This window comes from Gekko japonicus, unplaced genomic scaffold (assembly GCF_001447785.1).
Source record: "Gekko japonicus isolate JY-2015 unplaced genomic scaffold, Gekko_japonicus_V1.1 scaffold505, whole genome shotgun sequence".
NCBI lineage: Eukaryota > Metazoa > Chordata > Lepidosauria > Squamata > Gekkonidae > Gekko > Gekko japonicus.
This window is the reverse complement of record NW_015169788.1, coordinates 213,202-225,221: the sequence shown is the minus strand read 5'-3', so window position 1 is coordinate 225,221 and position 12,020 is coordinate 213,202. Positions and strand designations below refer to the sequence as shown.

The window sequence follows — 12,020 nt, the reverse complement described above, 5'->3', positions numbered from 1 at the left end:
CGATCACCTGGCCCACAGAAGGGCCTGCGCCACAGCCGGCCCCTCGCACTGTCCCGATCACCTGGCCCACAGAAGGGCCTGCGCCACAGCCGGCCCCTCGCACTGTCCCGATCACCTGGCCCACAGAAGGGCCTGCGCCACAGCCGGCCCCTCGCACTGTCCCGATCACCTGGCCCACAGAAGGGCCTGCGCCACAGCCGGCCCCTCGCACTGTCCCGATCACCTGGCCCACAGAAGGGCCTGCGCCACAGCCGGCCCCTCGCACTGTCCCGATCACCTGGCCCACAGAAGGGCCTGCGCCACAGCCGGCCCCTCGCACTGTCCCGATCACCTGGCCCACAGAAGGGCCTGCGCCACAGCCGGCCCCTCGCACTGTCCCGATCACCTGGCCCACAGAAGGGCCTGCGCCACAGCCGGCCCCTCGCACTGTCCCGATCACCTGGCCCACAGAAGGGCCTGCGCCACAGCCGGCCCCTCGCACTGTCCCGATCACCTGGCCCACAGAAGGGCCTGCGCCACAGCCGGCCCCTCGCACTGTCCCGATCACCTGGCCCACAGAAGGGCCTGCGCCACAGCCGGCCCCTCGCACTGTCCCGATCACCTGGCCCACAGAAGGGCCTGCGCCACAGCCGGCCCCTCGCACTGTCCCGATCACCTGGCCCACAGAAGGGCCTGCGCCACAGCCGGCCCCTCGCACTGTCCCGATCACCTGGCCCACAGAAGGGCCTGCGCCACAGCCGGCCCCTCGCACTGTCCCGATCACCTGGCCCACAGAAGGGCCTGCGCCACAGCCGGCCCCTCGCACTGTCCCGATCACCTGGCCCACAGAAGGGCCTGCGCCACAGCCGGCCCCTCGCACTGTCCCGATCACCTGGCCCACAGAAGGGCCTGCGCCACAGCCGGCCCCTCGCACTGTCCCGATCACCTGGCCCACAGAAGGGCCTGCGCCACAGCCGGCCCCTCGCACTGTCCCGATCACCTGGCCCACAGAAGGGCCTGCGCCACAGCCGGCCCCTCGCACTGTCCCGATCACCTGGCCCACAGAAGGGCCTGCGCCACAGCCGGCCCCTCGCACTGTCCCGATCACCTGGCCCACAGAAGGGCCTGCGCCACAGCCGGCCCCTCGCACTGTCCCGATCACCTGGCCCACAGAAGGGCCTGCGCCACAGCCGGCCCCTCGCACTGTCCCGATCACCTGGCCCACAGAAGGGCCTGCGCCACAGCCGGCCCCTCGCACTGTCCCGATCACCTGGCCCACAGAAGGGCCTGCGCCACAGCCGGCCCCTCGCACTGTCCCGATCACCTGGCCCACAGAAGGGCCTGCGCCACAGCCGGCCCCTCGCACTGTCCCGATCACCTGGCCCACAGAAGGGCCTGCGCCACAGCCGGCCCCTCGCACTGTCCCGATCACCTGGCCCACAGAAGGGCCTGCGCCACAGCCGGCCCCTCGCACTGTCCCGATCACCTGGCCCACAGAAGGGCCTGCGCCACAGCCGGCCCCTCGCACTGTCCCGATCACCTGGCCCACAGAAGGGCCTGCGCCACAGCCAGCCCCTCGCACTGTCCCGATCACCTGGCCCGCACAAGGCGGCTCTGTCTCCAGCCCTGCAGGTGCTGGTATGGGGCAGACATACTCTCTTGGCACACCAGACACTGCTGCAGGTGCTCCAGTTTTCACTTTTGCGCCACAGCCGGCCCCTCGCACACTTCCTGCCACTCAGCCCCCACCAACTGACTCCGGAGCCGAGACCATGGAAAGCGGTACCATGTCAGAATTCACTTCACAAGGCTCTGATCCAAGGGCTACAGGGCAGACAAATGCTGTCTCCAGCACAGCAGATAGTACAGGGCAGACTCACACTGTCTCCGGCACAACAGGTAGTACGGGGCAGACTCATGCTGTCTCCAGCACAACAGATAGTACAGGACAGACTCACACTGTTTCCAGCACAGCAGATACTATGGGGCAGCCATACATTATCTCCAGGCCAGCTAATACTATGGGGCAGACATACATTATCTCCAGCCCGGCTGATGATATGGGGCAGCCATACATTATCTCCAGGCCAGCTGATGCTATGGGGCATGCATACCCTGTCTCCAGCACTGCAGGCAGTACCTACGGCTCTGCGACGATAGATAGTGGCTCCCTTTCAGCATCTGCCCCAGGTGATTCTTATTCTAATCAATTTTTCCCCATGGTCCCGCAGTTTTCACTAGACAGTTCTGCTTTCAGCCCTCCAGGTCGTCATGTGGCTTTTGGACAAACATTATTCGTCTCTCCACAGACGTCTTTCAGCCACGAGCGTGTTGCAAGTGGCCCCCCTCCCAATGTCCCCCCACGGGCGTTTTATTTGTCTCCCACTTACCTGCAGACACTGGCGCTAACTCACTCTCCAGCTCGGCAGCCTGTACCGCCGCTTAGGAGGAGCAGACCTCCCCCCCTGCAGTCGCCCACTCTGGGAGCCATGGCTCCGGACTACCCCCCTCTGAGAGTGCCAACTGCTTCGGATGGAGGACCACATTTTACCGTCTATCCTTCTTCCGGTCACATGCCACCCCAGCCACAGTCCCAAGTCAGAGAATTGCCACCGAAATCACCAGAAGGAATCCCAAAGGAACGCCGAGGGGCCGACCGCCACGCCATGTCCATGAGAATAAGCAAGACGAAGCCGTCAAAAGGTAAGGATGATGTGGAGGTGTGCCTAAGGAAGGGAGCAAGGTGCGTGTCTGTGCATAACACAACGTGCAGCATTGGGGAAGGGATTGTGGGTTGCTGATGGAGGGCTTGCTTTCCATGCAGACAGTCCCAGGTTCAATTCTTGGTATCTCCAGTCCATCTGCAGGCACGGATGGCTTCAAAAGGGAATTGGATAAACATCTGGAGCAGAGGTCCATCAGTGGCCCCTATTAGCCACATGGTATAGATAGGCACTCTCGGTCTAGGGTAGGTGATGCTCTGTATTCTTGGTACTTGGGGGGGGGCAACAGTGGGAGGGTTTCTGGTGCCCTGGCCCCACTGCTGGACCTCCTGGTGGCACCTGGTATTTTTGGCCACTGTGTGACAAACAGAGTGTTGGACTAGATGGTCCATTGGCCTGATCCCACAGGGGCTTCTCTTATGTTCTTATAAAGGGTTTCAGGTAGCAGGTACTGAAAAGGCTCTTCTCTGCTTGACATGCTGCAGAGCCATGTCAGTCACAGGAGACAATGCTGAACTGAAGGACCAAGAGTCTGTCTTGGCCAAGGCAAGTGTTACAGGGGGGGGTCATCTCTTTCAGGATGAGTGAGCAACAAGAGCTGCTCACTTTAAGTGTTGTTGTTGGAGTTTTTTTAACGTATATTGCCTTTTCTGCCCTGACCTGAATGGCCCAGCGTAATTCAATCTCATCAGTCCTTGGAAGCTATGCAGGCTCGGTCTTGGTCAAATTTGGATGGGAGACCACCCACCAAGGAAGCCCAGGGCTGCAACACAGAGGCAGGCAATGACATACCACCTCTTGCCTCAAAAACAAACGTCTTCTCCTTCCCTAATGACATCCTGTCCCCTAGCCCTGAACAGGGAACAGAGAGACATGAACAGAATATCCTTTCCTGACTTTATACAGGGTATAAAGAATATTCTTTCCTAAGACGCTCCATATGGATTTCATTCTAAAGCAGCCTACCCTCTTCCACTTGCATGTAACCACTTCCTTCTAACAGGTTATGGGCCCAGCAGTTTGTAATTCGACTGAAAGAATATTACTCTCGGGAAAGCAAAGCTACTTAGTAAACAAAGAGCCCCAGAGCAAGCTGGGGCTTGAAAGAGTTCGACAAATAGAATAGAATGGCAACTGACAGAGACTACAAGTATTGACTAATGATCCTGAAAGAGGAGAATTTCACAACATACAAAATGCACCTAGAAATACTGCTCAAGAAAGGCCAACTGTGAACAGTAATTCGAACAAACCACCCAGCTGCTGCAACCCAGCCATCAGCTTGGGAGATCAGAAGGATGTCAAAGGTCAAGTCACTATAACTGCTACTGAAAGTGATACACATCTTTTACATTTACAGTTGGCAAGCTGTGCAAAACAAGGGTGGGATATTTTTTGCACAATGCACAAAAAGGATGGCAAGCCAGTATCTCTGTTTACTCCAGTGTGTTAAGTGCCGTCAAGTTGTTTCTGACTTATAGGCTCTTTCTGCACTCACAACTTACTGCAGAGTATCCAAGCGGTCAACCCTTTAAGCTTGAGTTCGGATTTCTGTTCCTGCTGTTCACACCAGTCTTACACCATCCAGTGTATTTATTCTGCAGCTACAATTTAAAAACCACTTTTCCAAATCAGGTTGGAATGTTACTTGTGACGTGGGGTGCTGGGTGCTGGCATCCAAAGTGTTTTACATTTGCGATCGCCCTATTGCAGCTGCACAGGAGCGAGCAGCGGGTTTGGGTTTTTTTTAATTAAGCTTTTGTATCCCGCCATCCCCTTAGTTGCTGCTGGCGGGGTTCTGTCTGAGTGGATGTTGGGGGCAAGTGGGGGAGGGGGAGCACAAGAGAATAAACCGGGGGGGGGAGAGAAAAGCATAACTTTTTACCAAACTCTCAAATGTCTCTGTATAGATTCTGCCCCCCAAGGCCAGTCCAGGGATGAGGGGAAAACTCTACACTGGCTCAATACATTACACAATAACCCAGAGAGGTAGGCTCTCTGGATTTCAGAACAATAGCCACCAGACAGAACACACTAGCACCTCCTCAGAGATGTACACTTAATACTCAAGGGTAGCGTGTGGCCAGTTAGGCTGCAAGATTTAGGCTTAGGATTCAGTTACACATCAAAACAGACACCATTTATAAACAAGAATAAGGTTTATTCAGCACAGAGCTTTGCAGTTAGACTAATAAGGATTTCCAAAATAAGAAATACTAGGGCAGTGTTTGCCTTAGCTAAACATAATGCTTCATATTTACCAAGTCAGGAACAGTTATCAGTCCAGAATAGTCCATTGTAATAATCCAGTAGCCCCAAGGGATTTGGAGCAAGAAATCCATCTTTGCCAGCATGTGCTCAGCTCCAAAGCAGCTCTTTGTCTCTCCCAGAGACCACATGGCAGGACAGCATTTCAGGTGGCAGCAGAGATAGCAAGAACAGAACAGAGAGAGAGAGCTCTCTTCCAAGGGATCAGACAATTAAACCCCAATCTAATCATGACTAGCCGTGGCCATCAGCCAATCATGAGTAGGAAGGGTGTGTCCAACTTTTGGGTTGTCATGGTAGCTTTGAAGGGATAGGTTGGAAGTTTGGAAAACCACGCCCGCGGTCACATGGCCCCCAACCCCCAAAACTTCATTCTGTACGTGACTGGTTGCTTGAAGCAGCAAATCCAGGCCCCATCAAGTCTGGCTTTTCCACTAGGGGTGTGAAGGAATGGGTGGTTATATGGCAGGGCTGTAAAGGTTCGGCCAAATGGGCAGGCCATATGGCTTCAATAGGAAATGCAACACAGCAAGGTATCAGCAAAACATTCCAGGGGAAGGCAGGGGTTTATAGAAATCAATATTTCTATACAGTCTCTAAGGTTATGTGCCCCCCCTTCACTTTCTTCAAGAGTAAGCATGGAGAGGGCTTGGGGAAGGTGGTGGTTGGGGGTGGGGGAAGCTGCCTCGGGCAAGGGGCAGCCACCACTGGCACTCTGGCTCCAGACTGGGAGCCTGGCTGGTAAAGAGCCCTCTCCGGCACTCCACGGGCAGCAGCCGCTCTCCTGGCATCTCCCTAGGATAAGGCACTTTGTATAGGGACATGGAAAAATATGAGGTGAAATCCTTAGAGATCACATTGCTACATGTAGGGCAAAAGCAGTCACTGAAAGTTGGGGAGGGAGAGTGCAAGAGAATGAACAAGTGGGGTGTGGGGGGGAGAAAAGCATCACTTTCCCCCGAGCTTTCCAATGTCTCTAAGAAGCCTGTTTGCCACCTCCCCTTTAACTGTAGCCAAACTTTTAAAGCATCCCCTGCTAATCATTTCTTTCTCCACCAAAGTTTAGCAATCCTGGAGCGGAAGTGGGCAGGAAGGCGGAAAGCGCAGAGTGGGAGGAACAACAGGGTGGGGTTGACAAAAAGAGGGGTGGGAATGGGGTGCGAGAAGGGTGGGTGATGAGGCAATATCCACGGAATCATGTCTGCACCAGAAATACCCCTCTACTTGAAAGCAGAACAAGAAAAATGTCTGTGGCAAAACCAGATCCGGAAAAGCCGGGGATTCAGCGAACTGAAAGCAGAAGGGGGGAGGGGGAATGCAGAAGCAACAACAACCAAAAAAGGCAATGCGCATGTGAGGAAAAAGCAGGAGGAAATGCAGAACACAATATAAAAGGCGACTGAGAAGGTGGAGGAAATGACGGGTGCAGAAACAGAAGTATTCCCCAAGAGGACAGAGAAACATCTCTCTTCTTCATGCCCCCTCCCCAATTAATTCTGTTCTCTGATTAGCACCTCATAAGCCAAAGAATATTTGAATCTTTTAGAAGTTATCTCTACTGTAAAATCGGAATTTAGCAGGTGAAAGCTGACATGGAGTAAATCCTTTGGAACAAGCCCACAGAGCAGCCAAGTGCAAAAATCCTGGCTGGGTAGAGAACATAAGGAAAGATCCTGTCACTGAGGACAAAAAAGCAAGGGAGGGAATTCACTGCTCCCAAGATGGGCCAAGAGGAGCAACAAGCAAGTGCCTTTTATCAGAGTGGCAAGAGCGGAAAAGCCGGTTTGCACAGAAACTTTAAAATAAGTCTCTAAATGAAAGATAAAATATAATTCCGAACAGAACTATAGCTTCCACGTAGATTAGTCTCCATAAGCATGTTAGTAAATGAGGGATTGTAACGATGCCTTGTTTTACTGTGTGTGTGTGTCTTTAAATGTCTGGTTGGAGTGCAGTAGAGTAGAGTGATTGAGGGAGATGTGCTGGGATTGGAGGATGACTGAGAGTGTGGAAGGAGTTGTTTGGAGTGAATCTGTGTGTGTGTCTTGAAGTCAGAGTGAATCTGAGTTATAGAGAGGTCAGATTTAGAGTGAGTCAGTCAGTGAGTGAGATGACAGAGTTCTGTGTGGAAACTTAAAGAGTTCAGTATATACGTCTTTAAAAGTTTAAGTGTGAAGGAGCTACGAGAAGGGTCTGTGAGACTCTAAAGTTATGAAGAGAGTCAATAATACAAAGAGCTTAGCCAGTGTGGCTTCCTATGTGAAAGAGAGTGGGATCTTATTGTCAAAAAGACTGTGTGCGATACCTCGCCAGTTTATTTACCAGTTCCTTTCCCCAAAACAGTTACAATTAACCAGCAACTTATTTTTGTTCCTTAATCAATAAATCATATTTTGTTTAAGTTTAACCCAGAATTCAGTTCAATCCTTCCTCAGGGCCACATAGACCTCTGAAAGCCCAGACCCTGGGTCACATTACCCGCAGCAGAAACAGAGAGAAGATTTAGAATTTCTTTAAATTCCTGGTGGCAGCAGAAACTACCCAGTTTATAAACACAGAGTATAATTTTAAAGTGGAAACAGTCCAAATAAGCAGCGCGCCACAGGGATTTATAGTGTTGTTCAAACAAGGAAAATGACAGAGCATATGAAGGTGGAATTGAATACAAAGGTGTTTTTAATCTGAATGGTCCGCGTGAGAAAGGGCACACGGCACAAAGGACGGCTCCAATTACAACTGCGTTCATCTCTGGCATGCCAAGAGCCACCCGGCAGTTTCTGAGAAAGGAAAATATAGAACACCAAATGCCGTGCTCTGCACTCACTCTGGAACGACAGTCTTAGCTGAAAGAAAGAACCCGCACTTGATGGAGACGGGAAGATGTGAGGGGCATACCTGCACAACAACATACTGGGGTGACGCAATCACGACAGCGACATGCTTACAGGACAGGTGACCCATGAAAGCCACCAACACCAGAGCGTATGTATGAGCTTTGCATGGGTGCTCGTGGAGCACGGGACACCTTTCCGTATAAGAAGAAGAAGTCGAACTTACATGACGGGGCCACAGAAAACATCACGGTAGGTTATGCAGCCAACGCTACGAGTCTATGAGATGCAAGGGCTACAAAATTCAACTCAGTTTAGTTTCGATGAAAGAGAAATTTGAAGAGAGAAGGGGCAGGGAGAGCGGCTCTGCCAAATCTCAGATTTCAACAGCTCAGAGGCCGGCAACGCCTTCCCCAGACCTTCCTGTCCTCCCGTTAGAGCACCAGTTTGTGGGATGCTGCGTAAAACAACTGCAAGGGGTGAAGGTAGAAATGGGTGCATTGATTTCTTTGCAAAGGGGAATCCAGGATAAGGCTCTCTTTTAAAAGAGAATAAGAGGAAACAATGACTCCATCTAAAAAGAAACAGTGAATTTCAGAAAAAGAAATCGCCCTCCGCATAGCAATGCTACAAAGCTCAGTGGCCAGCTAGCGCTCGCTGGGGGACTGTCTCCCTACACTGGCTCTGCTCCCTTTGGAGGAGGAGGAGGAGGAGGAGGAGGAGGAGAAGGAGGAGGAGGAGACTGTTTTGTAGAATTGGCCTAATTCACAAATGTGCAGGTGCAGGGCACAGTGACACCCCTACAGGGCAGCACATGCTTAACCCACACCTCAGATGCCCAGAGACGGAGAGATCCTGCAGCGCAAAAGAGGCCTTGGCCAAGTCTCAGAGAGGTGTCAGCTTCTCTCTCCGACATCTAAGCTTCAGTGCTCTGTTTGCACCCACCTGCTCCCCCCTCCTTTAGCTAGAGAGGAAGCTCTCTTCTTCCAGGCCCTGATGAGCACTCGAACAGGACCCTTTCCTGACACTCAAGCATCATTATTAGAAGAAGAGAGAAGAGATTGGATTCATACCCCATGGCCCTTCACTACCCAAAGGTGTCTCAGAGCGGCTTACAGACTCCTTTCCCTTCCCCTCCCCACCTGTGAGGTAGGTGGGGGCTGAGAGAGCTCTTGACAGAAACTGCTCTTTTTCAAGGACAGCTCTTATCAGAACTATGGCTTGCCCAAGGTCATCCAGCCAGGTGTAAGTGGAGGAGTGGGGAATCAAACCCGGTTCTCCCAGATTAGAGTCCACACACTTAACCACTACACCAAAGGGGCTACGGAGAGTCCTTAAGGCATTTTAGCTTTCCTTTTGCCATGTGGGATGCACAGGGCCTCCGCACTCATGGGCCAGGCCAGTCACAGTGCCTTGGTGGTGGTGGAGGAAAGTGCCCTCAACCTGCTGCTGACTTATAGCAACCCCTGGTGGGGCTTTCAAGGCAACAGACATTCAGAGGTGGCCATATGCTGTTGCCTGCCTCTCCGTCACGACCCTGGCATTCCTTGGGGGTCTCCCATCCAAGTACGAACCAGGGCGGACTCTGCTTAGTTTCCGAGATCTGACAAGCGTGGGCTAGCCAGGGCCCTCTAGCTCAGACCTGTCTCACACCAAGCCAGGCCATAGATCTGTGGAGAGAAATGCCACCTCCCCTCTTGGGCAGGAGAGGCCTTTGCTTTTTGAGTCCTGCCTCTGGAGCTCTTTGCTCAGCTGGAGATGCCACGCGGTGGACCTGGGAACTTGTCACCTGAACGGTGCCCCTTCCCCAAGTCTCTCCCTGTGGAACTCTTGGCTTCCCTACGGAAGGGAAGTCAGCCCAGCCAGACGCGTAGGGAGATGACTTACACTTTTGCGCGTAGGCATGTGTGTGGCTGGGAGGTAACTGAGGTGGACGGCGCTGAGGTGTTTTTCTCTCTGAAGACGTCTTTTGTGTAAGAGTTGCTTTGAACATCTGGAGGGTTGATCCTGTGGGATACAATCGTCAGAAGGAAATAATTCCATATCACAGACACAAAAAATGCGAATGAAGTTGGGAGTCAGTCGCTTCACCCACCTCGGAGTGGGTACGATTCCTCGTACGATTGTCATTTTAGCAGGCGGAGGTTCTCCTGGGCAGAAAACAGAAGCCCTTTGTAGGGAGGGTTAAGCCGCAACACCCCGCTTAGCTACAGAATGAAGACCCAGAGGACTTGGGGGAAGCCTTTGGCAGCATAATTCCAGGCTCCCCCCATCAACTTCTCAGGAGACAGATTTGACACCGTGGCTCACTGCGGTTTCCCTAAGCAGCAGTGAAGAGCAGCATGTCTGTCTGTCTGTGTCTTTTACCATCGCCAGAAATCCACCTCCTGGGCACCTCTCCTTCACTGACCCTGAAGGGAAAGGCTGTGCAGGCGCGCACGGGGGGGGGGGGCGGCGGGGGGCTGGCAATTTCTGCACTGAGTGCAAATGTCCTTTCAGATTCCAAACAGGTGACCATGGAGCGCATTGTCGGGGAGATTGCCTTCCAGCTGGACCGCAGGATCCTCTCCACCATCTTTCCTGACCGGGTCCGTCTCTATGGTTTCAACGTCAGCGATATCCCAGAGAAAATCCAGCAGGTGAGAGGAGCCTTTGCTTCCTGCCCCTCCCCTCCCCTCCTCTCCTCCTCGCCCCGCCCTTCTGCCGAGGAGCTTTGAAGTCAGATGCTCTGCCCTGACTTCAAAGATAGAGCCATGTGGTCAGGTGTGAACGCTGTTTCCGTTGGCAACCTTTGACTTGCAGAGATGTGCTTGCTCCACAACGGGCAATAAAGGAAGTTTTCTTTGTGATGCCAAAACCAGATAGCAGGAAGAGTTATGTGGTTTCCCACAGTTCAGCAATGGTGGGAAAGCCTGTCGTTTCTCCAAGTGTCCCAACTGGTACAATGGCGCTGGTCTTCTTTGTCCAGAGGCACTCTGGGAAGGTGCAGGGAGGCACGTGTCCTGTAGTCCAGGCCCCAGCCATAGGCAAGCATGAGATGTGCAGCCAGCCATACACAACAGTAAACACAGCAGTAATCCCTGAGTCCCAAATGCACAGATACACAGACATCTGACAGACACAGCAACAGTACAGTATAGACAATGCAATTGCAAACACACATGGTTATTACAGTGTAATCAAACTACCCCCCCCCCATGAGCCCAAGCCAATGAGTACATTTTGCGTGCGCGGGCAGCAAGAAGCAGGCAAGCAGCTAAGCGCCTAAGCCGTTAACTTTCCCAGGCAAGTTAATTTGCAGCTGGAGAACGACAACAAGGTCAGGCCAGAGATAGCAGCCAGAAGCTAGACAGGGATGAGCTGGGAACGAGGAGGAGGCTGTGCACCCCTCCACATCCCCGTTCTATGACAGGGCTACCTGACAGATTAAAGATTTTGTTGTGTATTTTTCTAATAAGGGTGCAGAGAAAGAAAGAGCCCTTTACTCCTGGGGGGGGGGGAGTTTGTGAGCTTCTTGGGTTGCCTGCAAGCTGTAGCCACTGGGATTGCACACAGGTCTGCAGTAATCCACTTTGGATGGGTACGGGTGGGACACTGTTCCTTCCACTCTCATGGCCCACCGGCCCGCCCACCCACCGGCCTTGCTGTGTGCCCCCTTTTGGTCTTCACTCCCCTGCTTGCCTGCTCCTGCCCGTCTCCCCAGCCAATCTGCCCCAGAGAGGCCTCCTTGTGCTGCCTGCCAGGCCAGACCCCACATCCTCCTTGGCCTGCCAGACGCCCCCCTGGCCTCCTCAGCCAGCCTCCACACTTCAAGGGAAGGGGCTGCCGGGCTGTCTGGGTTACTGCCTGGCATCTCTCCGATCAGTTCTCCCAGACATTAAAGTTCAGCAGAGGTAGCTTTCATGGTTGCAAAATGGGGATGGGGGGGACATTATTCTACTGCCTGAACCCCAGCGATGCAGATGTCCTTGGGGTATACTCAGGGGTAATTTCCTGTGGGAGCATACAGGAGCAGAGCTCCGGCAGTAAGGAGCCCAGCAGGCTGGCACATGCAACAAAACCCACCCCCTGCTCCCAGCAGCCCTCAGTCAGGCCATCAGGAGCAAGAAGCAGCCAGGTAAAGCAGCCCCTTCAGGTACAAGCTCTCCCTCCTCTGTGAGGGCAGATCTGCACGTTCCCCCCCCCCCCCCTAGCAATCCAAAAGAGCCCCGTGGCCCCT

At 53.3% G+C, this 12,020-nt stretch overlaps 1 protein-coding gene across 1 annotated transcript in view; it reads left to right on the top strand.

Moving 5' to 3' along the window:
- Positions 1 to 7,833: 7,833 nt before the first annotated feature.
- LOC107115302 (speriolin-like) overlaps positions 7,834 to 12,020 on the top strand; it is a 5,761-nt gene continuing 1,574 nt past the window's right edge. Inside the window, exons 1-2 of the mRNA XM_015416984.1 lie at positions 7,834 to 8,053; positions 10,301 to 10,440. Of these exons, the coding sequence (XP_015272470.1) occupies positions 10,318 to 10,440 (123 nt within the window). The 5' untranslated portion in view covers positions 7,834 to 8,053; positions 10,301 to 10,317. The remainder of the gene's footprint in view (positions 8,054 to 10,300; positions 10,441 to 12,020) is intronic.